The sequence below is a fragment of the Podarcis muralis genome, chromosome 12, assembly GCF_964188315.1.
Source record: "Podarcis muralis chromosome 12, rPodMur119.hap1.1, whole genome shotgun sequence".
NCBI classification, from domain to species: domain Eukaryota; kingdom Metazoa; phylum Chordata; class Lepidosauria; order Squamata; family Lacertidae; genus Podarcis; species Podarcis muralis.
Window position 1 is genome coordinate 15,154,986 of NC_135666.1, and position 27,537 is coordinate 15,182,522.

Here is a 27,537-nt window from a genome sequence, read left to right on the forward strand (position 1 = left end):
GGACTTGTTCCATCAGTTATATTGTATTTGGGAGAATGCCGTGGCCCAGAGAAGCTTGAGCACCTCTTGGCAGACAACAGCATTTTCTTGTTAACAGCTGGGTGACACTGGATAACACGTGTCTGTGTAACAAATGGCCATGACTTCAGTCCGTGAGATAGCCTTGTGAAGGTGCATCAGGCTCTCAGGCTCCCAGATGATCTCTTCCTTTCAGAGAGAACTTGGTGCGGCTCTTACTCAGAGAGCTGGAGAACTCCCTGGCATTACAGGACCCCTGTCTGCAATAGGTGCAGCTTTCCTGTGTCCTATCGCATTCCTGCCTCCCTGGCTCACCACAGGGATGAGCAGCCCCAGGCTCCAGTGTGGTGTAGTGGTTAAGAGCAATGGACTCGTAATCTGGCGAACCGGGTTCGCGTCTCCGCTCCTCCACATGCAGCTGCTGGGTGATCTTGGTCTAGTCACACTTCTTTGAAGTCTCTCAGCCCCACTCACCTCACAGAGTGTTTGTTGTGGGGGAGGAAGGGAAAGGAGAATGTTAGCCACTTGAGACTCCTTTGGGTAGTGATAAAGCGGGATATCAAATCCAAACTCTTCTTCTTCCTTCCTTCCTTCCTTCCTTCCTTCCTTCCTTCCTTCCTTCCTTCCCCTACTTCTCTCTGTCCTTCCTTCCTCTTTAGGCAGCACTGCAGCAGCACAGTCCCTCTCCCCTGTAATCTCTCCACTGGTTTGTCTGCTTCTCTCCTCAATAGCCTTCTCCATGCCAGCTTCCTCCGTTGTTCCTCTCCACTGCTTCTTCTAGCCAGGGCCTGCTGCTAATGCCCTATGTACCATGGCAGAACATGCTCCAAGGCTTCACAAGCATATTGTCACTGCACAGTTCCACTCCTGTTCCGGTTTCCCATCAGGTCATCTGAGAAGCCACATGGAGCTTGGCTGCAGTGGCCACGCTCTTCTGGAAGCATGGTTTGGGTGTCCTTTCACTTCCTGTAGGGCCCTATTCTTGCTTACCTGCAAAGGTGCCAGCTTGTCCCCAAGACTGAGGGAACTTGGATTGCGTGTTGTTCAGAGGAGGCTGAGCTCTCTGGAGGAGCCGGCCACTGAAGCTGCGGCGCTTAGTGCGCATTGTGTGTGGCATCACACATGTGCGCCGGACCCGCTCAACATTGAGGTGGCTGAAGACACCTCACCCCTCTAGAGTTGGCACACCTGCTGACCTGACATAAACTTTGACAGAAAGTGTGGTTTTGACTTTTGCGTATTTGCACATTTAGCTTTGGAAATCAAATGTGAGCTCAGTTTCCAACTTGAAATGTTAGGAGATCAGGGTTCAAATCCCTGCTCGGCCATGAAGCTCACTGGGTGACCTTGGGCCAGTCACTGCCTCTCAGCCCAGCCTCCTTCGTAGGGTTGTTAAATGAGGAGGGGGAGAACTATGTATGCCACCTTTTGCGGGGGGGGGGGGGGGAGAGAAGAAGGTGGGATATAAATGCAATAAATAATAACCTTCCTTTTTTTGCATGCAAATTCAAGTTAGCAGAATTTACTTGGAAATCGCCACCCCAATTTGTTTGAAGCTTAATACATCTATTTTGGGAAGGAATCACTGTTTAAAAGTTCCAGATGGAGAGAGAAATGCTGTGGGTTTTGCCCCATAATTATAGCATGGCTGTTTTAACAAGGATTGCTTTTTGCAAGGTGACCTCAGGAATTTTTGAATTAGCAAGTTCAGAAAATTTAACATTGTCCATGCGCATCCACTAGTCAGACAGACACGCTTTGGGGCCTCCATCTGAGTACATTTGAATTATGTCAGTGCTTTTCTGTTACAGCACTAACTAGCTACTGAACTGATTTACTGTGATGCTTTTTTTAGGCTATTGATCTAAACAAGAAAGGCAAGGACAACAAGCACCCAATGTACCGTAGGCTGGTGCACACAGCCGTTGATGTTCCAACTATACAAGAGGTATGTTCTCCAGTGGTGGACCTACATTCTGGGGGGCCCTGAAGTTTAAACTGTTCACAACCAGCAATGAGGTCTGGTAACTGCTGTCGTCTTCTTCGGTGGAGTTGGTCCACGGCAGATCACGATGACGGACTCTCAAACTTTGAGACGGTTGAAATACGCACAGCAGAAAATCAACTGATTTGAGTCGTGTGACTCAAATTGGGTCTGCTAGACCCCAAAAAATTAAGCAGTGTAGATTAAAAGTTGCTTCTTGGGTCCTGAAGCTTAAGGTTTGTTAGTTTCCCAGTAGATCTGCCCCCGGTTTTCCCTTATAGTATTGGAATTGTGTGTGCCTTTTCATAAGACGATGAACGGCAGTGGAATAGGGATAGATCTGGGGGTGGGTGGGTGGGTGGGCATGTTAATGTTGGCAGCCCTCAAACCGCTTATTCTAGATCAATCACGTGCCAATAAACCCTGAATAGACGTAGCACTTACATCTTTATTAAGCCAATAGCAGTCTGTGGGGCTGGGGAGCAGCATTTTCCGGTGGCATCACTGTGGTTACCAGGAGAGGCCAGGTGGGGTGATGGCAAGGTCAGTGTGATGCAGATACACTGATGAAAGTGCCAGATTAGCTTGCACATTTGTGCCTCGCCAAACTTGCTGCTGCTTCCCCACCCTGTGCCTTGATAAGCTTAATGACACAAGTGGTTGAATGGTCAGCTAAGCATTGTGCCACACAGAAGGGCCTGTTCCAAATGTGTCACGGGGTGTCTGTCAATCAAAAATGATACGGATTGAAGCTGGGACCTTAAGTGTACAAAATCTGTTCTTTGGGTTGTGTACAGTTCCGCTTTTTTTTTTTTTTTTTACTCCCACGAAATGTGTAATATAGAAGTTATTGGCCTGTGTTTGCCTGGATGTGATTGGTCGCCAGCTCAAATGCATGCTTTTATGACTGTTTCAATCTATTTAGAAAGTAAACGAAGGAAAGTACAGGAGCTACGAAGAGTTCAAAGCAGACGCTCAGTTGCTTCTACACAACACAGTGATTTTTTACGGAGGTAAGGTCAAAACCATGGGTAGGCAAATTAAGGCCTGGGGGCCAGATCCGGCCCAATTGCCTTCTTAGTCCGGCCCGCACTGCTTTCAGATGTCTTTTAAAGATAGGATAGCTGCTTATTTCCTTCACATCTGAAGGGAGGGTGTTCCACAGGGTGGGTGCCACTACCGAGAAGGCCCTCTGTCTGGTTCCCTGTAACCTCACTTCTCGCAATGAGGGAACCGCCAGAAGGCCCTCGGCGCTGGATCTCAGCTGAACGATGGGAGTGGAGATGCTCCTTCAGGTATACAGGACCAAGGCTGTTTAGGGCTTTAAAGGTCAAACACCCCTTTCTCACCATAGTTGGATATATCACTGAGAGATTATACTCTGTCTGGCAAACACATCTGTTGTGTTCCCCACAGTAAAAAGAGAAAATTCAGGAGGTCTGTAACGTGCACCTCAGATTCCTTATTTCTGTTGTGCGTTTACGAATGTGCCCTTCATGTGTAAATATTTGCTCTGGGGAACTTTGGCCTATAGTCGTGGCAAAGAGCACCAGTGCAAGAACTACAGAATTGTAGAGTTCTTGAGAAGCTCTGAGGAATCAGAACAGAAATTAGTAAATAGCCATTATAAATGTATCCATTTGGTTCTTCACACTAATAAGAGATTGGTGGTTGTATGAAAAGTGTGCAAATACTTAGTTTTGTGTGCCTTTATTTGCAGCGGACAGTGAGCAAGCTGATATAGCCAGAATGCTTTACAAAGACACCTGCCACGAGGTGAGTAATATCCAGCAAGTAAGTTGGCTGGCAGTGCTATTTGGTGTCAGGATAATTGCCTACCGGTTTCCATATGCTAAATGGTTCCATTTGTCTTGAAAGTTTTCCTGGAAATAAGTAAATCTTGTGCAACAGTTGATGCAACATCGAGAGCCCCAAGTGAGACGCTCTGTTGTGTTTTGTAAATATTGTCAGCTTTAAAAATACACCATTTCTTAGCAAGCTTATTGGCTATTCTATCTTCCCGTATAACTGTGGGCTTACATAGCTGCATTTTTTAAATCATGCAAACAGAAGAGGGAAAATGGATTTTATTTTTATTCAGTTTGTGAAAGGTGGCTGATTAGTTAATGGAAAGAGACGGAATTAGAAGTGAAGTGTTTTAGATTCTGGTTCATGCATTTGCACTCATCCAGATCAGAGATGTTTGACACCTGCTTCGAAAATCGAGGCCACTTTTTCACTTTAATTTAAAAAAAAAAGGAGACATCTAAATAGAGTTAAACATTGTCAGCTGTTGCATTAGTGCTTCCATAGTCAAATTATTCTAGAGGGTAGGAAATGTTTTAAAGTTTGCTAACTATTCTCATATTCATGTCATAGTTTGTTTAAAAAAAATTTGAAGAAGTTTTTGGTTTTATACTCAGCACAAATAAAAGAGTGCTAAGGCCAAACATTTGCTTAGCGTGTACAGCTAGTATAATTTTGCAAAGGCAGAGACCACGTGAAAACCCCAGTCAAAAATATAACCATGCTAGAGAATGTACTTACAGATTGTTTCCCGTTTCAGCTGGATGAACTTCAGCTTTGCAAGAACTGTTTCTATTTATCGAACGCGCGTCCCGACAATTGGTTCTGCTATCCTTGTGTAAGTTTTACATCTTCAGTTTGCTTTTTCATGCTACTCACGATTAATTTTTCAGATCTGCTGCCACAATATATGGTGATGGCCAGCAGCTCAGATAACCTTTTAAAGAACATTATATTTATTTTTTAAAAAACAACACAAAACAAAACAAAACCCAAAGGTCTATTAATGGCTACCAGCTGTGATTGCAGAATGAAATCTCTGAGTACTAGATGATGGGAACAAGCACCAGTTAAGCATTCAGATGTACCGGCTTGAAACTCATTTTACACTTTTGATTCTAATCCAGCAACTCTGGCGAACCTGCACAGATTCCTAAGGGCACATGGAGCATTTCCCATGTGCAAGAGAACAAAATGCTCAAGCGCCTGGAACTTCACATGTCGGTCAGCCTCTGTTGGCATCAAATAACCTGGTATTTAGGTGCAAACGAATTCTAACAGAGTACTTAAATTTAAGCTAGGAACCTCAGATTTGCTGTGCCTGCAGCGAAAGGGATAGGGGATAATGGTTTGGCATTGTGGTGTTAGGCTCACAAAGGTGAAATCTTATGGTTCCTGTGTATAAGACGTAGTTCAGCACTATCACAGATGAGTTTCATCTTGATTCTGCAGTTGAGTGTCATACTTTTAAGTCCCATAGCCAGCCATCATTCTACAACTTACATCTTTCTTTAATTTCTAGATACCCAATCATGAGCTGGTTTGGGCTAAAATGAAAGGTTTTGGATTCTGGCCTGCCAAAGTCATGCAGAAAGAGGACAATCAGGTGGACGTTCGCTTTTTTGGTCACCACCACCAAAGGTATGTTCATATCTGCAGCTTCTGATGAGCCTACCTCTTTGTTTCTTAAGGTCCAGGCGAAAAAAAGAATAATTACAAGCCACATAGACCATGTTTTGTTTTCCCTAACTCACTTGATTTTAGAAAAGATATGAGGGACTGTCCAGTGACTCACAAGAAATTTCACTTTCAGAACTGCTGCAGGGATGCTCTCTAACATTATTTTAGATAAAAGAATGAGACAAAGTCTGCCTGACTCATTTCTTCATATAGCAATCTGAATAAAAGATTGGTACTTACAGTTGTATGGCATTTTAGACATGTGCAAAATGGGATGAGATCAGAACCACATACAAATAAAAGTAGCCTTATCTAAGGCGCTGTTTTTTTTAAAAAAAAAATCCATATTACAGCAATAGGTCCCGCCCCCTGCCCCCCAATTGCAAAGCACATCCATTTTATTGTAAGAAGCAAAGTAAGAAAGAAGGGTAATATAGAACCATTGCTAGAGGGGAAACACGTTTGGTAACACTATTCTTTTATGCTAGCTATTTTTTTAAAAAGGGGTGGGGGAAGCTTCAGGTGGAAAATCAATGGCCCGATTTAAATGTCAGCATTATTTGTTAGCCCAGGAATTCCCATGTGTCTTTGTGCTGCTTGCTTACCCAGTTGAATTCAATATTTCTTGGTTTGCTAAACTTCAGCTCGCTGTGATGCCCGAGCTTGGAAACTCTGTGATCTGAGTACTCCCTACAAAGCAGATTTGCTGTCAGCTTCAAGCCATAGTTTCCTGCCTTGGACATCACAGTAAACAGTGGCTTGACAAATCACAGCAAACTGTAGCTTGAAATCTTGTATTCAATTAAGTAATTAAAGAGAGGGGGGAACACACAGGTACATAGTGCATTTCTGATCCATGGGGTTTTTTTTAGACTGGCATCTGAACCGTCCCATCATATGAGGCTAATAATAATAATAATAATAATAATAATAATAATAATAATAATTTATTATATATGCCCCGCCCATCTGGCTGAGTTTCCCCAGCCACTCTGGGCGGCTCCAAATCAAGTGTTAAAAAAAGTACAGCATTAAATATTAAAAACTTCCCTAAACAGGGCTGCCTTCAGATGTCTTTTAAAGATAGGATAGCTGCTTATTTCCTTCACATCTGAAGGGAGGGTGTTCCACAGGGTGGGTGCCACTACCGAGAAGGCCCTCTGTCTGGTTCCCTGTAACCTCACTTCTCGCAATGAGGGAACTGCCAGAAGGCCCTCAGCGCTGGACCACAGTGTCCGGACTGAACGATGGGGGTGGAGACACTCCTTCAGCTATACAGGACCGATGCCGTTTAGGGCTTTAAAGGTCAGCACCAACACTTTGAATTGTGCTCGGAAATGTACTGGAGCCAATGCAGATCTCTCAGGACCGGTGTTATGTGGTCACTCCCAGTCACCAGTCTAGCTGCCGCATTCTGGATTAATTGCAGTTTCTGGGTCACCTTCAAAGGTAGCCCCACGTAGAGCGCATTGCAGTAGTCCAAGCAGGAGATAACCAGAGCATGCAGCACTCTGGAGAGACAGTCCGCGGGCAGGTAGGGTCTCCTGTAACAAAAGACTGTAAGGTATCTTCCCTTATGATAATTCACGTATAGACTTTCAATATGAAAAAAAACACTACTTTAGAAACTGTGCCCTAGCCAGTTTCAAGAGGTGTGCATAAATCAAACATGCAGCTGAGCTTTCTTAAGAATGACTTTTAATTTACGTTGTCCAGGGCCTGGATTCCTTCAGAAAATATTCAAGAGATCACAGTTAATATACATCGGCTGCATGTAAAACGTAGCATGGGCTGGAAAAAAGCGTGTGATGAGCTGGAACTACACCAGCGCTTCCTTCGAGACGGCAGGTTCTGGAAATCAAAGAACGAGGATAAAGGGGAGGAGGAGGCAGAATCCAGCATCTCCTCCACCAGCAATGAGCAGGTGAGTCGTCCTGGGAAATCAGCCTTGCAGGTGAAGGCTGACTTTCCGTGGATTCGTGCACAAAGTTAGGCTGTTCTTTTGAGTCTGCTTTCTCACCGAGCGTGTTCCTGTTTTGAGTAAGACAAATTCTGCGCCAGCTGTTATTCCTCAGAAACACTCCATACTTCGTAGCAAGAATGATAATCTATAAAGTTTGTTCCTGACATCCCGGTTCTCCAAGAATGTTTTTGAGCGAGGAATGAAAAGATAGGTGTCCACAGGCATTCAGGTTTCCACTGCAGACTAGAAACCAGAAGCAAGGTGGCTGTGGTTCAGTGGTAGAACATCTGCTCTACAATCAGTAGGTTCCAGGTTCCAGGTTTACTCCCTGGCATTTCCCATTAGAATCGTAGGGTCCCTTCCAAATCTACAGTTCTGAGTGTCATCTTAGTCCAACCCCTTGCAATGCAGGAATCCTGTCTACAGCCGTCCCTGGGTAGGCTTGAACCACCAACCTTCTGATTAACAGCCAGATGCACTAACCCATTGCGCCACCTAAGGCCTGGAAATGTCTCCTGTCTGAAACCCTGAAGAGCCACCGCAAGTCTGTGTAGACAATACTGTGCCAGATGAGCCGAAAGCTGATAGGATCTGCTTTCCTGTTTTTGCATGATACACAACGTTATTTGGTTGCATGTCAGTCCTGTGAACATGTCCTGCTGATGATGCGTAAAACATGCATTGATGGCTATTACTAATGAATTTCTGTTCCCCTTTGTTTTGTATTTATGAGCCTGTTTGTGCAATGCTGATTCCCCCCTGCCCCACTCAGTCATGAACTTGGGAAACTTAAATGTGATCCTTCTACCTATTGGACAGCTGCAACCATTTCATTTGTTGTGCCCATGCAATTTAATGCTGCTGCAGTCGTGGCACTAACAGCAGCTGCCTCTGCTGTGTCAACAGCAGGGTTGGATTTTTAATTCCTCTGCAAGGACATGTTACCCAGAGGGATATAAGCGTGAGTTGTTTGTTATCTGTAGGGCAGTTCATGCAAAACAAAGGTGAATGGCTGCACGTATTCCTAATCTGTATTGCAGTTTTGATCAATAATCTCTGAATGTTGGCACGGCTGTCAGTTTGTGGATTCCAGCCTCTTAATAGAGCTTCTGGGACAATAGTTCATGCACTGTTTAAAAGCTAAATGATTGTCAGTGAAAGCAAAGTCACAAAACATATTTTATGCCCCCCACCGCCGCCGCAAATATGCCATATTCTTACTGATTTACATTTTATTTAGTAGTCTGTTTCTTGTTGGATTCAGATGAAGTTTGAGATTTTAGTTGGTTTGATTTGGCTTCAGGTTTTGTACTCTTTGTGGCCTAGCATGGATGAAAGTTGGCTGTTCATAATGTGACGTTAATGCCTACTCTGCTCTGAATCCCTCCCTCATTTATCCTAATTTTATTATGTAACCAGATTTCAGTGTGACTCCAATCTGTGCTCTTGGAAGGAAGCTCCAAGTTGCCTTGAAGATGGGCTTTCCCAGATGCTCTAAAAAAACGCTTCCCAAACTTGGGTCTCCAGCTGTTTTTGGACTACAGTTCCCATCATCCCTGACCACTGGTCCTGCTAGGTAGGGATGATGGGAGTTGTAGTCCAAAAACAGCTGGAGATCCAAATTTGGGAAACCCTGCTCTTAAAGTTTATGGCCATATGATAGCTTAATAACTGAGGCAATGTCACCATGAGATCTAGTTACATCCTTGCGGTTCAAACATGCTTGCTTGGCACTGTATCCTTAGCACTGTATCCTCCTTGGGGGCTTTTTCAAAGGTTTGGTATTCTTTTAGTTTGCTTTACGTAGTTCAGCATATAGAAATAAATTAATTGGTATTAATGAACCGTTTATTTTGTAGGTTGTGTTTTTATATATAGTCAACTTTTTTTTTGCAGAGAAATAAAAGTAAAATACTCATTACTTATCAGCAATTCTGAATTAGTGTTTTATGGCATTTGAATTAATACTATATTATTTTTTCAACAATATCTCCAGCTAAAGGTTACTCAGGAACCAAGGGCAAAGAAAGGAAGACGTAATCAAAGCGTGGAACCCAAAAAGGAAGTAAGAAACAGCAAATTTGGTACATGCACCTATGCATAAGGCAGGAGAAAAAAATTATGAGAGGCATCCTTTCTTTCTTATCATTCACAAATTCAGTTTATACTCCATTACTATTGACTGTGTGAATGTCAGAAGAGTGATTGCCATTTCTTAAAAGAGTGCATTACTGTTCCAAATTACTGCTTGAAGCTGTCTTACCTATTTGGACCAAGTTCTCCAATCTGGATCTTTTAAATGCAGTTCTATGTAAATAAATTGTGCTCTCATTTCATTAAGGATTGATTGCTAAAAGCGACATCCGCTTGTTCTGTCACTTAAGTGACTGGAAAGCTCAAAATTCCACAACGTCAAGTCCCGTGGCCTGGGGCAGATGTAACACTGACGATCTCTTAACCGCAGTTAGGAGATGGAGAGCACTCTCTCTTGCCTTCTTCCGTGCAAATTCCTCCTTGCTTCCCTTGTTTGCCTTAACCATGGTTTAGCATTGCATCTGTGCCAACTTTCATTGTACATAACCAGGGCTCCCGCCTTAAGCAGAGTTTGGGAAGGGAGGGAAAGTGTGTACACTAACCTGCAGCCTGCTTCCTATCTCATGGCCAGTGTTACATCTGCCCCAACCTGTACAGCCAAAGTCAAGAGACACCTAGTCTCTGGTTCTGTAAACCTACAGCCCTTATTCTGTGTGTGTAGTAATACTCATTCATTCATTTTCACCTCATTCTTCAACCAAACAAGGCTCAGAGGGGGTTACTAAGGGGTTTACTAATCATACAGTCCCTGCCCTCAGGTTTGCAATCTAAAAGACACAACACAAAAGGAAAAAGCATTGAGAAGGGAAGAGGGGGAAAAAACAAAGTCTCTGTTTCTTAGTTACAGAATTCTTGTAATGATCAGCTGGGACTGAAAGATTTCAAGGAGAAGCTGGCAAGTTAATTCATTTCTATGCTAGATGTGTTTTCTCCCCCTCCTTATTAGGTAGTTTTGCAGCACTGGCATGGTCACCTGTGTTATTGTTGTAGTGCTGTAATACTATATAGCATTGCTCCTTTTGCCTTCAGGTGTGTTTGGACCTGATTTGCACATTGCTTCAGTGTCTTCCCACTCTGTATATCTGAAACCCAGATGATTACGTTCGTCTCCACTGGTGATTAAGAGGAGTCGTTTTGTTGGTTTCCCCCAGGAGCCGGAGCCTGAAACGGAAGCAGTTAGTTCAAGCCAGGAAATCCCCACAATGCCTCAACCCATCGAAAAAGTTTCAGTGTCAACCCAGACAAAGAAGTTAAGTGCCTCTTCTCCAAAAATGCTGCATCGGAGCACCCAGACCAATAACGACGGAGTATGTCAAAACATGTGCCATGACAAATACACCAAAATCTTCAGCGACTTCAAAGAAAGGTTCAAGGCTGATCATAAGAGGGAGACGGAGAGGGTGGTGCGAGAAGCTCTTGAGAAGGTAATTCTGAACACAGGGAAGGCGTTAATTCCAATTGTATACCACCCTCAAATTTCACACCACCATGTATCAATTTCCCCCTTCCTTCAGAGTGTACCTATTGTTCCACACAGGGGTGATAACCCCTGGTTGATCCCTTCCCAGGTAAACTCTTCTAAAAGCAACGGCTGTTGGAGAAGAGTCCCTGGCCTCGAGCCCTGTGGGAGCAGTACAGGACCACCTCTTGTAGGGGGACATTGGTGTGTAGAATGTGAGCTGGTTTAAATGTTGCTTCAGCCACGCATGTTGCTCCCAATGTGACTTAAGGCCAGTGGAGTGCCTTCCAGGTGTTTTTGGGACTACAGTTCCCATCAGCCCAACCAGCACGGCCAGCGATCAAGGGTGATTGGAATTGGGAGTCCAGCAACATCTGAAGGGTACCACGTTGGCTGCGTGGCAGAAACGTGGCACACCAATAAGAAATGCCTTGCCTTGTATGGCTTTTGTAAGGCTTGCTAAGGTGGGAGAGCATCGCTATATAAATTATTATTGTTATTGCACTAGTGCAGGGGTGAGGAAACCCCAGCCTGCAAGCTACTCTTGGCCTTTCAGGGATTCCAGGTTGGCCAACAAAACCATTTTCTTCCAAACCAGACCCACCTGTCCACCAGCTGATGTCATTGGGGTAGCATCAACTGACGAGTAGCAGGGCAGGGTTTGATTCTGCTGGGGGCTGCTTCAGTATGTTCTGTGCTGCTGATGCAAGACCCATTGCAGGCAGCAAGGTAGAAACTTCTCATCAGCTGGTGAACCAATGGTCGAGTCCTGCTAGTGCTGCTTTGCCAGCGCGTTCCCCAAGGGAAAGGCAAACCAGACCCCTTTGACAGGTGGGTCTTCCCCACCCACTTGCCAAAGTTGGCCTGTGGGAATGGGAAGAGGAAGATCTGGGGTTCCCCACCTCTGCTGCATTAGAACCCATAAAGTCGGGCAAACACCCACACGGAGGAGTGGCCTGGGATTTAAAGGGAGCAGAAGCAGGGATGTCAGGAAGAGAACAATCTTTGTTGAGGCTGTTGATTAATTCTAATCCTCAAAGCAGTTTGTTCTTTAAAAAAAAAATCCTGTGCAAGACATTACATGATGCTATAGCTGGCTCCTCAATCAACAAAGATTTCAAAGAGGAGTGTTTTCCTTTGCTTTTAATGAGATTGCATCTGCACCTGGTTGTGCCATGGGTGTTGCAGCCTGAGACAGAACATATGCATCTTCTAAACTGGAGCAATGCGGCAGCATCAGCCGTGATGCATCACACGTGCCAAAAACACAGTTGTGGCACTTGCCTGAATTTCAGGCTGCGCAGATCAGTTGGTGCAGCTGCTCTGTGCGTTTTGCCCCAGTGTGGGCACAGCCTGGCGAAATCTCAAGGGGTTTTTTTTTTTGTTGAGGCAGATCCAGCACACTTGATCCCTACAAGCCACTTGGCAGCTTTGCTCCAGCGCCCAGGCAGATGCCTGCGACTCCAAACGGCAGCCGAGGAGAACTGCCAAGAATAGATTGAGAGGAAAGTAGGCACAGTGTGAATCAGAAGGGGTGATGTGGGGTCAGTTCCATGTTGGAAAGCAGCTGGCAATGTGGAGTGTTACCTGTTGCAGGTTGGGTGTTTGTTTTTTTGCGGGGTGTGTGTGTGGAAACTGCTATGTCCATTCACCTGCTCACCTGCTTCTTTGCCCCCCCCCCCCCCGCCCAGCTGCGTACAGAAATGGAGGAGGAAAAAAGGCAGGCTGTGAACAAAGCTGTTGCAAACATGCAGACAGAGTGCGACAGGAAGACAAAGCAGGTGAAGGAGAAGTGCAAAGAGGAGTTCTTAGAAGAGGTTAAGAAGCTAGCCAGCCAGCACAAGCAACTGATTTCCCAGACCAAGAAGAAGCAGTGGGTAAGCAGCGCTGGCTACAAATCACTAACTATTGCATGCAGGCAGCGTCATTATCAGGGCAGACGGATGGACAGTGGCCTGTTTTGTGGCTTTATTTCCGCAGTGCCAACGGGGGGCGTGGAAGGGCCTTTTCTTTTCTCCATCATCTCTGCAGGAGTCATCGTTTGCTTTCCCTTTTTCCTTGATGCCCAGTTGCTTTGCAGCCCTTCCTTTTCCTCCCTGCACACGTACCACGGTTGAAAGAGATTGTTCCCTTTGTTAAGCATTGTCACGCTTTGCGCAGTTATCATGACACACAGGAAGGGTTGCAAAGCCTGGCCTTTTCAGCCCTTTGCGACCCTCCCCTGCTTTTCCTTTGTGCCCCTGACGCCGGAGGCGCAACGGAGTGCAAATCCCACCCAAGCCTCTGGTGCCCTAACACACATCACCAATGGCACTCCCTCGAGACCTCAGCAAGCCTCCCAACCCCTCTGCCCTTAGACCTTTTTCTGTGAGGAGGAGGGAGGTGGTGACAGCTGGCCCTGGGGAGCTGCAGCAGTTCATTTTTTAAAAAACAAATCTTTATTAATTTAAAATAAATACATTTATGAGAAAACAGACGTACATACAAGTAAACAAACAATCAAACAAATAACAGAAAAATCAAACAAACCACCACACTATAAGATACAAGAAGATTAATATAATTATCATCCTATATACTCCCGATACTGAACACAATTATAAAACTTATAGAGAAGAAATTTAAAACTGACTTCCAGTTAATCTCACTGTACTTTATACCTCCCTACGAACTTACATTTATACAATACAGGGATCAGTCTAATTTTATTATGCATTTTGCCAAAAGAAATAAGGGAATCAAAAAGAACATTGTTATGTTTGGAATAACGGCGGCCAGAATTTTAGTAGCAAGAAATTGGAAAAACACAACAATACCCAACACGGAAGATTGGCAAATCCTAATGGTAGAATATCTGCAGCTGGCGAAAGCGACAGGAAGAGTAAGAGGCCAACCAAAACAGAGCTGCAGCAGTTCAGTTGCCAGAGGCCAAGACAGCTCCATCCTGCTCACCTGCTCTCCTGGAGCATCATTCTGTTGCAGAGCAGGATGGCCGCTATGGACCTGGGGGTCATCCCTGGCCTTGCTGGCTGGGGCTGATGGGAGTAGGAGCCCAGTGACACCTGCAGGGTCCCCGACCCCCCTCCTCCATACTAAACACTCTCCTTGCTTAGACCTACAGCTGAAACCTGGGCAGGTGGTGCATGGCTTTTCTGGGCTTTGGCCCTTGTCCCATGGGAGGCTTGCTTGCCCCATTCCCTGCCTATTTTCAGCTACCTGTCTAAGCTTCTGCTATTCCGCATCTTGACGCCGCTTGACCTGTTTGGCTACTGCTATCCTTGCTTCTTTGTTTTGGAGGATGCTTTCTTTTGATGCCGTTTGGCTGCTTTTTGCCGTTTTTATTCTTTTGTTGGCATTGATCCCTTTTTTAAAAAAAATGGTTTGGGTGTATTGTAGCATTTGTTGTTAGCCGCCGTGGAGTACCGTATGGGTGGAAAGGCGGGATACAAATGTTTAAATTGAAAATACTAAGATGGGGAGCAGTCATGAAATGTAGAACCCCAGGCCACTGTCTGATGCCTGTTAAAAGTCATCCTCTGCCATGTTAGATTATATTAGTTTGGGTCTGCCCTCAACCTATGAACGATCAAAGGTCATCAGCATTGTCATGCATGTCTGTTACTTGGTGGTTTGCATGTGCGAACAACACAGAATAAACCCTCCATCCCACCTTGAACAAAAAAAAAAAAAACCTGCTTTCAGAGGTGCCAGTTCACTGATTGATTTGCAAGTCACCAAGGGATGGAGTCAGCCCTAAATCTGGATCTGAACCCAGTGCCACCAGATGGAACTGGTGGGCTGGTTTCAAACTTGCAACGTTTTCCAGAAACCAAATAGCATCAGGGGGTTTTTTGGGGGGGGGGGGAGGAGGCAGGTCCTGGACCGACAGGCAGCTGCAGGATGAGCAATAGGTACCGAGGAGAGGCCGTGTGCCTAAATTTCACTTGACTGTTTTTGCTGTTTTCCTTTCTCCCCCTCAGTGCTACAACTGTGAAGAGGAGGCCATGTATCACTGCTGCTGGAACACTTCCTATTGCTCCATCAAGTGTCAGCAGGAACATTGGCACGCTGAGCACAAACGCACCTGCCGCAGGAAAAGATGAGAGCCCCCCTTTCTCTGCAAAGGAGTCACCCCAGTGCAGTGCTATCCTCTGATGCAGCAGGTTTTTTTGGGTTTCGTTTCATTTCTAAAGTTTGTTTCCCAAGGGGTCAGAATTGTTGATTAGAATTCGTTCCCCCTCTTCTACTTTCCCCCTCTCTTCTTTTTTCCCTCCCCCCTACCAGCCTTTAAAACACTTTTTTCGTAAAGAACTTTTTGCACAGTTAAAATTTTCAGTCTTGTGTTTTAACGCTCCTCTCAAAAATCCTCTTTTTTCCTTTTCCTTTTGTCCGTAAGGCAATTTGGAGCACACTGCTTCTACTTTTTCTTTTTCTTTTTGTAATTGTTAACCTAGACAATTTGTTGGGTTTTCAGCAAATTTAAAAAAAATAAAAATGAAAGCGAAGTTTTTAGGTTTCGTAGAGACGAAGAAATATAATGACAGGAACATTTTAAAGAGATCTGAATGTAAGACATTTAAAACTGCTTAGAAAGAAAGAAAAAGCATACTACCTTGATGTAACATTTACCTGTTAATCACACGAGCTGGTTTTGTTCAGCTTAATTTACTGTTTAAAGGCATTATCTGTTGGCTTGTGCCAGTGGGTATATGACTGAATTTTGGGAACAGGGTTGACACAGCAGGTACTAGTCCTGCATATTTTTTCTTAAAACGATTTCCCCCCAGTTTTGTTTTGTTTCACTATTATTATTATTTTTTCAATATATAGCTTTTATAACAAAAAAAAATATTAGCTTTGATCTTATTGCTTAAAAAAAATCACAGGGGACTAGGGTAGCCTTTTTGCTGAGCTGGATCTTAGAAAAATAATAATATTTAAATTTTAAATTTTTGCACATTTCATCCTCCTTCCAACATGAATGCTTGTAAAAAGGAAGCCAAAAAAGAAAAGATTTGGGGGGGAAGACACCCAATTTTGCATCGTTAGTCACATATGGAGCTAAAAGGAGGAAGCATAAGTAGAAAACTGGCTTAATAATTTGTCCCCTTACAATCCCCCATTCTGCACAGTTCCCCACCATATGGAATGTTATTTGACTGCCCGTTAATCTACAATTACTAACTCAACAGTAAATTAATTAAAGTTGGGGGATGGGGGAAGCACTTAAGTTTCACAGAAGCAGTTATGTCTGTAATAATTGGTTATTGCCATCTCTATACTTAGAATGAAGAATAATGCATGTTACTTTTCCTGTATTAAAAGATGCTGTGATTTGTAAAAAGTTTGTCTTTTGCGGAATGTCTGGATTAAGAAGCGTTACCAATAGGAATGGATCGATAGTTGAAAACTGATTTCCCTCCTTTCTTTTTGTTTTGTTTTATGTATAGGTATATATATATACACACATATATATACATATATATATATATATATAAATTGCATCCATGTTCAGAGACAATTTTTAATAATAGGTGTAAAGTTTATTTAACCAACTTTTTTTTCCAAAGCTTCTCACCATTTTAGGGGTTCTTTCAAAAAGGTGGTCTTAGACTTGACTAATGCCCATTAAACCCATAGCATTCTTCTTTTTTTACCCCCTTCAAGGTAGAAAAATAATTTGTAAATATTTATTTTGCTCTTGGATATTTATTGAAAGCGGTAACACAATGGAAATGGAAGAACGGGAGGGAAAAGCTCTCTTAGTTTTCTCTAGGTATTGTCAGGGCCAGTAGGTAGATGAAGCTCATGCAAAGTCGTCTGTGATCTTCACTGCAACTGAAAATCATAAGAGATAAAGCGGTGACAGGAATAGATACTACCAGATAATTTCCAAGTTGCTGTTACCACCACTGAAATCAGATATGGTAGTAAGGTGGGCGTATTTCCCCCCTGATTCAGAGATATTTGCACATGCAAATAGTATGCACGTACGATCTTTTACAGGCAAAAACTGCCTCATTCATATAGGCAGAGGAGGAGGAGTTCTTGTCAGTCTGATTCCTTTGCCCAGATGAATGGGGAAATCGTGGAGGTCCAGGAATACCTTAAAAGCATCAGGGCCTCTGCATTCATAAAAGGTTGCTATAGGTTTGTGTGAGCACCTGTACCAGCTTTATCTTAGTGACCTCACATCCTTTAGGAAATGAGCTTTCGTTGCTCTGCGTTGCAACTATAAAGGAAGTTTCACCACTATTTTGAGTGCAACTCAGAAGCGCCCTTTGATTATTTTACGATTTTTCCATGGGGAAAAAAAACAACCACAAAATAAACTTCGGTCCAGCCCTATAAAAAGCAAGTTTTTGTGTGAAAACTCTTCTTTTTTCCCCTCTCTCTTTTTTTTCTTTTGGTGTAAAATCATTCCAAGATATGTAATATTTAACTGATAGCTGCATGAAAGTACGATTCGTGTTCTTTTTGGGGTTTTCTTTTTCTCCCTTTTTGTCTCTGTTGACACGGTTGCACATTTTCAAGTTACTACAGTGTGAAAACTGTGTTTCCTTTTTTTATATAAAAAAAATCAGAAAAAGAACAAAAAAAAAAATTGTGGCCTGGTTTTTGTATAAGTTTTAGGGGGGGAAATATAATTGTTTTAGGAATCTTGATTTGAAATAAAAATAAAAATATTCCCCCCCCTGCAAATCATAAAGCTATATTAAAGTGTTGAGCTTAGCCACTATGCACATTGTAATTTACTCATTGTGGCTGTCCAGTTCTATGCTGCATTCTGGCATTTTGTAAGCTGCTCTGACTAGCAATATATAGAGTCATTAAATGTGTTAACATTGGTTAATAAATGTATTTGAAAAGGCAACAAACGCTTTGTGGTTTTCCCTGTTAATGTTACTACGCTTGGCCTCTTGGAACGCATTGCACCTCCCATAATCCACACTGTTAGCAAAGCCTTAATGCACATTCATGCTTATTCCATTTTCACAGTGGGTGGAGGAGTCAGGGCTCAAGGTTAGCCTGGTCATTTTGCAAACTTATTACAGAACAAAGAGTTGATATAGTACAGTGGTACCTCGGGTTAAGTACTTAATTCGTTCCGGAGGTCCGTTCTTAACCTGAAACTGTTCTTAACCTGAAGCACCACTTTAGCTAATGGGGCCTCCTGCTGCCGCCGCACCGCCGGAGCCCGATTTCTGTTCTTAACCTGAAGCACTATTTCTGGGTTAGCGGAGTCTGTAATCTGAAGCGTATGTAACTTGAGGTACCACTGTATTATTAGTAGTAGTAGCATTTATTGTATACTGCTCTATACCCACAGGTCTCAGAGCCATTCACAAGATAAAATTACAGAATACATAATAAAAACAAGAATAACTCAATATTCTTCCCAACACATTTTAAAAGGGCATTGGTTGTCAACCAGCCAAAGACCTGTTAAAGAGGTAAAGAAACAACAGCAGCACTTTGAACTGGGCTCAGAACCTAATTGGTAGCCAATGCAGTTGGGTCAGGATTGGTGCAATATGCTCAACCCGCACCTTGCCCCAGTCAGCAACCTGGCCGCTGAATAGTGGTGGTGTTGTCATTTTAAATTTATTACCTGTAGTGAGAGTTCCAGAGTTGTGGGGCCACCGTTGAGAAAGGCCTCTCACATGTAGTGTGGAACAATATCTAGAACATTTTATATACAGTCATACCTTGGATACGGAACGCCTTGCAAGTCGAATGTTTTGGCTCCCGAACATTCTGGTTTGCAAACGTTCTTTGGAACCCGAACGTCCAATGGGGCTTCCGCGGCTTCCGATTGGCTGCAGGAGCTTCCTGCAGCCAATCAGAAGCTGCGCTTTGGTTTCCGAACGTTTTGGAAGTCAAACGGACTTCTGGAACGGATTCCATTCGACTTCCAAGGTACGACTGTACTGCCTTCCTCAAGGAAGCCCAACCCCCCTCCTCACAGCCACCCTGTGATGTAGGTTGTTGATGAGTTGGCAACTAGCCACAGAATGTAATAGCTAAAAGAATTTGAACCTGGTGTTTTCCAGTCTTAGTCAAACACACTAAGCCATTTTGACCCTCACAGTGGCAGGAGCTGAAGTGAGTTCCTATTGGATACCCTTAGATGGTGCACAATCCTCAGCTTTCAGTTCTCTTCTTTCCTTATTGGATCATTTCCTTGCAACGTGTTCGGGGTTTCCTTACAGTAGTCATAGATGCCTCTGCCAGTTTTAACTGTGTTGAATGAATTCACATATGTGATCCTTATATAGGCACATCTGCTTTCCAAGTGTGCTAGTAATTCTTTCTTCTTCTTTTTAAAAAAGATGTCTCTTTTTAAAAAAAAAATAAAAAAATTTATTGGTTTTACAAAATTTTTAAAAGAAACAAACAAACACTAAAAATGACAAACATACACGTATAGTTTCGAACATATTTTCATAAACCTCTTTTCTTGGACTTCCCCATACCCCCCCTCTCTGCATCCCAATGTCCATAATTCAACTAGCAACTCCCCATTGTTACTTTCCATTCTCTATCATCTTAGTCCTCTTTTATAATTCTAACCTTATATCCCTGTACCCCTTTGTTTCTGGGAACCACAACATTTTAACATTCATTAAGTTTATAGTAGTCCTTAAGATAACTTTTAAATTTTGTCCATTCTTCTTCCACCGTCTCTTTTCGTTGGTCACGGATTCTGCCTGTCATCTCGGCCAATGTCATATACTCCATCACTTTCATCTGCCATTCTTCCAGAGTGGGTAGATCTTGTGTCTTCCAATACTTTGCGATGAGTATTCTTTTAAAAAAGATGTCTCAGAAGGCAAAATGAACTGGGCATCCTTATACTAAGAACGTTCAGCAGTTGGTAGGAAAAAACACCCCCCTCTTTTAACACATGAGAAAACCTTTAACTTTCCTTAAGTGTTAATAGAGGAAGTTTAGGATTAAAGGGGCTACGTGAAGAATCCATTGTGTGCGCTTAAGTCATTCACAAGACACTTGACATTTTCCACTAATCAGATCCCTTTTCTAAGAGTCTGTATAGCTTTGGCAGTGCAAAAACTATGAGCTAGTAGAGAACGGGACACAATAAGAAAAGAATACAGTGGTACCTTGGGTTACATACGCTTCAGGTTACAGACTCTGCTAACCCAGAAATAGTGCTTCAGGTTAAGAACTTTGCTTCAGGATGAGAACGGAAATCGTGCTCCGGTGGTGCGGCAGCAGCAGCAGCAGCAGCAGCAGGAGGCCCCATTAGCTAAAGTGGTGCTTCAGGTTAAGAACAGTTTCAGGTTAAGAACAGACCTCCAGAACGAATTAAGTTCTTAACCCGAGGTGCCACTGTAATCAGAATTCTTCTAAGAATGCTCTATCGTTTCCCTATGCCAGTGTTTTCTGGATATAGCTCCACATTGACACTACAGTCCTATAAAACACTTACCTGGAAGAAAGATCTATTGAACTGGATGAGTCTTCTGAGCAGACATCCGTAGGGATTTCACTCTCATCAGAACCTAGGAATGACCGAAAGTTAGTCATGATTTAAATGCGAGCTAATGTGCAAAGCAATCTGGGCGGGGGGGCGGGGGGTGTGAGAGAGATCTGCCGTGGGGCTACTGTCATTTCCTACACTTTACTGTCTCACACCAAGCAGAGACACAGAGCAGGGGTAAGCATGGCTTGCTTGCTTGCTCCTGCAGCCTCCAACTCTGTCATGCATTTCCATTGGAAATTACAGCCTTCATTCGGGGGGGGGGGGGGAATGTATCCAGGCATAAACATTAGCATATGGATTTTTGCAATGCTAATCCCTGTCCACTTTTGCTCCTCTTTTTTTGACAGGGCATAAGTAGTCAGTCTACCACCCACAAAGGGCGCAGGTGGGGAGAAGTGGCTCTATGGCATTTATTGTATAGTTTTGACTGTTGTCAACCGCTCTGATATCTGCTATGAATAGGGGTTTATATTTTTATTCTTTTAAAGGTGCAGATATCCTTTAAAAGAATTTGCGCAGGCAGGCAAAGGTGCAGAACTTGCATTTTTACAAGTGGCATATAATATTTCGTTCTGCGTTTGTGAGGCATCTGTCTGTTAACACCAGGCAGGGCTTCTTATTGTGGGCAGGCAGTGAGCAGAGCCACTCCTGATGACCGCAGGCGGGTCAATACCTTTGCTGTGAATTTTTTTGACACCTGCCAAAAACTTGTTTGTTTTGGCAAGACCTCCCCAGACATGTTACGTTATTTATGTTTACTTTGTTTTTAAATTAAGTCGATTTTATCTATATTTTGATAATTTTCTTGGGTTGCGTTCAACTAAATTTTACTCAGAGCAGACTCACTGGAATTAATGGAGCGAAGTTACGTCATTGGCAGTAATTTCAGTGAGTCTGAGTAAAAAGTTGACTACAACCCAAGAAAATTATGTCTACTTGTTTTTATAGTTTGTTGGCTATAAAAAAAGTATTAATAAAAAAATGTTTTATACTATTTTCATGCAAACTGTTTAGAGGTTGTTATTATCATTCATCTATAAAAGATACTTGATTCAGCAGTCAAGTATATGTGGAGATATATTGGGTCCATGTTGGTATAACGTGAGCCAGCTTCTGCAATTAAGCAGGAAACTGCATAAATTAAAGCAACAATAAATGTTTGGGCTGGAGCAATATGTCCCACAGATGTAGCCTAAAAATTCCCTAGACTGAAGTTTTGTCACATTGGCTGTATGCGGTTTCCAGAGCCGGTACAAGACATTTTTGCACCTGAGGCAAACCACAAAATGGTGCCACACTCCCTGGCACAGAAGAAGGGGTGAGTGACAATCTATATCAGGAACAAAGGGGGAGGAATAAAGATCTGCATCAGTATCTGCTGCCCTTGTGGATCCTGTCACCCGAAGAGGTCACCTCACCTCGTGTCTCATGGGTGGGCCGGCCCTGGCAGTTTCTGAACAAACACTCCACCAGCAGAGAGCAAGACACCCTGATTCTCTACTGAATTAAGTAAGTTCAGCTCCATACACCATAGTGCAGGAAATGTATCCTGGTGCCCTACAGAGTTGGACTCCAACCCCCATCAGCCCTAGTCATCATCATGAGAATTGCAGTCCATAACATACAGCAGGTACCACATTGGTGATGATGACTGAATTTTTATTTCTTAACTGCCCTTCACCATAAGATGCCAGGGCTGGTTTACAGCAATACGGTACAAAGAGCAGTTGAAAACAACTTACATGGATGACTTGGAAGGTTCACACATTGGCAAAGCGCACCGCTCGTGACGTAAACCTATATTTAGGCATAGTGATAATTATTATTATTTTTATGATAAAATGGGTCAGTCAACTAGATTGGTTAAAAAGACAAACGTGATTTGATTTTTGGAAAAACAAATTGTAGACAGTCCTAGCTTAATGGACTTCACACATCCAATAATATTCAGATCTCTGTAAATGCTTTAAAAATTAACAACAGGGTCATCCTCAGGTTCCAGAAATGTTTCGATTGCGACAATAAGACCCATGCTCTTGTTCTGGCACTTGAACACAACCCACAGGAGCCTTCGCCAATCTCACTGAACTCTTTTGCAGAGCGTAACTGGAACATGCTCAACTTCCCAATGACTAGGGTGGGAAGAATTGGAAGAGATGCACCCAAAGGAGCTTGAAAAATGGAAACTGGAATCATAAAACCCTTGTTCCTTCTCAGCCACAAAGTAACTGTGGGACAACCTCTTCATATATCACTTCTTGACTGCACGTTGTTGTTTTTTGTGAATGGACCATCTACGATGGAACTTTCTGTTCCATCTCACCCAACAAGGGTGAGGACCATCTTCCACAGCATCTGGGGGAGACAGTTTCATACACCCTTTGTAGCCTGTGTGAATAGATTGAACCTTGCAGGAGAGCGGACTGTAGGATAGCAACTGCTCTGAAATAATTGCTCCAAAGAACAGTACTGTTATTTCCAGAGTAAATACAAGACTTCTGGCAGGGCGTATGGAAGAAGTCTCACAAAAACAGCCAACAACAACACATAACAGGAGCGCAAGCGAAATTGGCAGTTCCAGTCACAGAGATAATCAGGCATGAAACAGAAGCATGATAACATTTACTGCATCTGTGTCTGCAAACACAAAGGTTATACCCTACCAATTCGTCTTCTTTTAAAATTCAGCATAATCTGTAATCAGTTATTTTCAGGATCATTGACCTTCGCTTTCACATTATGTGGGGGCAGGGGAGCACCTAGTTCAGATGCCTAAAATTATTAGCATTAACGTTTGTCATCCAATAATAGATATTTATAGACTTGTTTTTGACAGTGCCCTACAGCCCCTCGCTACGGAAAACAGAAAGGCTCCAAAGGGAACACATAGAAAAATTCTAGCAGGCCATCAATCCCTACAGCCCAGCACATTCTACTTGGAGCCCACAGTTACATTTTCTAGTGCAAGTCTGCCATCTTTGGCTCCTGGCTTTCTCGCACATCACCCTTTGAAAACCAGCACTGCAAGCAAGCTAAATAAATTCTGTTCAGTAAATTATGTGAGGTTTAGTCAATGGATCTATTGATTTGCCTTGCGCTTGGGTAAAAACAGCAGTTCTGAAGCAAGAGGCACATTTTCTTTTTCAACATGATGTTATGCACATGCGTCCTAGCAGACAACATCCAAGAAAAGGCAAGATAACGCTTTCCATCTGCAGTTTTTATATGAATTAGAAACACCAGCAACACTGAATTAGAAATTGGGAGATTTGGGTTTAAATGCCCACTCGACCAGAAAGCTCACTGGGAGAGCTTACCCAGTCTCAGAAAATATAAACATAAAAAGGGGGAAGGGTATGTACACTGCCTTAAGTTCCTGGAGGAAAGATGGGATATAAATGCCATAATTAAAATCATGGGATGGCAGAGTTGGAAGGAACCCTGAGAGTCATCTAGTCCAACCACTTGCAATGCAGGAATCTCAACTAGATCATACATGACCATCTGCTTAAAAACCTCCAAGGAAAGAGAGTCTACTGCCCCTCATTCCCCCGACGTGCCCATAGAAAGCCTATAAACACACTGACCCTGGAGCTATTTAAAAGTTAAAGGTAAAGGTACCCCTGCCCGTACGGGCCAGTCTTGACAGACTCTAGGGTTGTGCACCCATCTCACTCAAGAGGCCGGGGGCCAGCGCTGTCCGGAGACACTTCTGGGTCATGTGGCCAGCGTGACACCACTGCTCTGGCGAGCCAGAGCCGCACACGGAAATGCCGTTTACCTTCCCGCTAGTAATCGGTCCCTATTTATCTACTTGCACCCAGGGGTGCTTTCGAACTGCTAGGTTGGCAGGCGCTGGAACCGAACAACGGGAGCGCACCCCGCCGCGGGGATTCGAACCGCCGACCTTTCGATCGGCAAGCCCTAGGCACTGAGGCTTTTACCCACAGCGCCACCCTTGTCCCACTATTGGGAGCTATTTAGAGCAGGCTAATACATGCCTCTCCAAATGTTGCAGAACTTCAACTTCTATCATTCCTGGCCATCGGGCATGAAGATCAAGGCTGATGGGAGTCCCAACAAGATCTGCAGAGCTACAGGTTTGCCCCTGTATTAGTGTCAAGGGGAGATTTAGAAGGAGGAGGAGGCTGAATGAGGAAAATGAAAATTGGAAAATCTAGCTCCCCCACCAGAATGGGAACAAGCCTGGAACCTCACGTGCAAAGAGGCCCACGCAAGTCAACAGAGCTTAGGAAGTGGTGATTACTCCACCAGGGAATCTCCGTCCCAACAATGATTCCAACTCTAGGATTGCTCAACCCCCTTTACTGTAGCAACAGGCGACAATTTCATCCCGTCGCCCAGTCATTATCCATTGTGTGGACTCCACACTTGCAGTTAGCTGTTGCTTACTACGGCGATAGCTCCACATTTTCCAGACATTAGCTTCATCTGCCTATCGTCACATGAATTTTCAATCAGAACTATCATGGAAATCAGTTTCTATCCCCCCCCTTTTTTAAACAGAAGCAAACTGCAAGGTCCCCCCCCCTCCTTAGTTCCACTCATCCCTGCCAAGGTACTGCTGCAAGACCAAGGCTTTGTAATCAGATACTGAAATGAAGCTCTTCTGATAGGCTGTGGGGAAGAGGTGTTCTGCTGCTCTTTCTTTGCGGTGAGTTTGGGTTGAGAAATGCCCCTTAAAAAGTGCCCAGGGGCCCTAACCCCCCCCCCCAATCAATCTAGCATACATGGCTAAAAAAAATTAGACTAATTCACAGAGCATCAGAGAAGCCGTTGCTGTCAGCTAAGCAAAAACCTCCAAGGCAGTGTACCTCTAAATAACAGCTGCTGTGCAGATGCAGCTAGGAAACACTGGTGCCTATGGAAAAACAGATTGTTGGCCTATATAGACTTTCCTTCTGGTGCTGCAGGCCTTTCCGGATATACTTAACCCACAGGTGGCCCTGGAGGAGCGACAGACTTGACTGGAGAAGGGATTAGATCGGTTAAGGCAGCATTAAGAATAGGTGAATTTGTCAATTTCGGTTACTCTCAGTTTCTGATTTCCCCACTTTAAGTTCCATATTTCCACATTAGTATGTGATTTTTAAAAAAGCAAGTCTCCATGAAAGTTCAGAGGCATATTGGTGTGGATTTCTCTTAATCAACACATTTTTGCAAAGCAATCTTTTCCCCTTTATATAGACGGCTACACATTTTTGTAAGTTGTTTTATCCATATATACATTTTATGCTCATTTTCCTCTCACATACGCATTTATGTGCATGTTACTTGACTGGAAAAACTGCATTGCAAGATTTGGATAATTTGTGTTCCAATTTGCGTATTATTCCGGAGAGTGCAGGGTAGGTAGGTTGTGCATAAATAAAAGCTGAATCAAATCTCTCCCCCAACCTTGTACAGCATCTAATGCCTACTGTCCTGTTCTCCCTTGCTAGACTCAGGCAGGGCAAGGTGGTATCATGGCTCAGTCAGTTATTACTGTCTTTGGTTGGGAGTTTATTGCCTTTTAAATAGGTTGCGCCCGTGTGTCCTGCTTTGCAGAGGACCCTAACCGCCCAGTGGAATCGCTATTTGGTCCAAGTCCAGTTTAAAGTTAAAAAGAACAAGTAGCAAGGGAGATCAGGGCCTTTGAAAGTGCCCATTAAACCTTAGCCCATGGGTAGGCAAACCAAGGCCCGGGGGCCGGATCCAGCCCAATCACCTCCTCAATCCGGCCCTTGGATGGTCCAGGAATTGGCATGTTTTTACATGAGTAGAATGTGCCCTTTTATTTAAAATGCATCTCTGGGTTATTTGTGGGGCATAGGAATTGGTTCATTCCCCCCCCCTAATATAGTCTGGCCCCCCCACAAGGTCTGAGGGACAGTGGACCGGCCCCCTGCTGAAAAAGTTCGCTGACCCCTGCCTTAGCCCCTGGACAGCACAGAGGTCACCCGGCTGCAGTCTTCCACTCAAGGTGTAGCGTAGCGTATTTCTACTTAGCTTAGTCATAATTTCTAAAGTTGCATCTATATGCATATATTAGTGTTATGAAAATCAGTGTCCTTTTCAGCTATGCTTTTCTCCCTACAGTGGCCGCTGTAATGAGAAAACCCCATATTGTAGTTTTTCAGGGTCTCTCTTGGGCCAAGAGCCCATCTATTCGTGGATGAGTCATGCAGTGGCAAAATGGACTGTACCACTTTGGGCTATACTAGGGTGGCCAGGAAAGAGGAAATGCAACAGCAGTAGCAGCAGCAGCAGCAATATAGAGTACCAATTTGCATAATATTTGCATGCGGCAATTTATATGGATACATGCAAAAGACTATTCTCATTTAAACAGAACCCATCTCACTCTAGTGAGGAAGAATATGAGCAGGCGGTTTTACTTTAAGCCAGTGAAAATGAGGAAAGTAATGGGAATGAAGGGATGGAAGCTTCAGGGAGCTGGGCAGGGGCTGCAAGAAATAAGGCTGGGGGCCACAGGTTGCCCACAAGTCCCCTTGATATTCTCTCTCTCTCTCTCTCTCTGGGATTTTGAGCTTCCAGAGATTGTCATGTCTCAGTCTGTCTGGATAAAAGCCTCAGTGAATGAGAAGGAGCGAATTGGACCAAAACCTCCAGCACGTACAACATGTGTTCCCTGCTGAGCTACAGGCACCAAGATGGGCAAGGCTCGCTTCCATAATCTGTGTCTTCTTGTCTGGCTTTGGTGCCTGAGGGCACAACAGACCCCCTTTTCCCTTCGCAACCTTTGATGGCCAAGTGAGAGAAGAGCAAGAAAGGGCCCCTTTGAACGGGAGTCACAAGGCAAGTCGAAATCCCCCGTGCTCATTTCAAAAGGAGGCTTCGTTGTCAAATTACAGAAAGAGCTCACTGTAAAGGGTTTTGCTCAGTAGGTCTCCTCTTAAATCATCAGGACAAACAATAATTGTTTAGGGAGCCCAAGGTGACCGCACAGGGCAGCAGCTACAGCCTGGGAGGGAGAAATGCCATAACTCTTTTGGAGAACCACA

The 27,537-nt window shown here is 43.7% G+C and overlaps 1 protein-coding gene across 10 annotated transcripts in view; it reads left to right on the top strand.

Annotated features, from left to right (window-relative positions):
• Positions 1 to 17,882, top strand: part of ZMYND11 (zinc finger MYND-type containing 11) — a 103,775-nt gene extending 85,893 nt beyond the window's left edge. For 5 of the 10 annotated variants that reach the window (XM_028751443.2, XM_028751449.2, XM_028751445.2 and 2 more), the window contains 11 exons: positions 1,874 to 1,966; positions 2,928 to 3,015; positions 3,723 to 3,778; positions 4,569 to 4,646; positions 5,331 to 5,449; positions 7,205 to 7,412; positions 9,448 to 9,516; positions 10,387 to 10,440; positions 10,697 to 10,969; positions 12,696 to 12,881; positions 14,985 to 17,882. In XM_028751443.2, coding sequence (XP_028607276.2) covers positions 1,874 to 1,966; positions 2,928 to 3,015; positions 3,723 to 3,778; positions 4,569 to 4,646; positions 5,331 to 5,449; positions 7,205 to 7,412; positions 9,448 to 9,516; positions 10,387 to 10,440; positions 10,697 to 10,969; positions 12,696 to 12,881; positions 14,985 to 15,107 — 1,347 coding nt within the window. In that variant the 3' untranslated portion in view covers positions 15,108 to 17,882. The remainder of the gene's footprint in view (positions 1 to 1,873; positions 1,967 to 2,927; positions 3,016 to 3,722; positions 3,779 to 4,568; positions 4,647 to 5,330; positions 5,450 to 7,204; positions 7,413 to 9,447; positions 9,517 to 10,386; positions 10,441 to 10,696; positions 10,970 to 12,695; positions 12,882 to 14,984) is intronic. The other 5 variants (XM_028751446.2, XM_028751447.2, XM_028751452.2 and 2 more) reach the window with 2 other exon arrangements.
• The last annotated feature ends 9,655 nt before the right edge of the window (positions 17,883 to 27,537 follow it).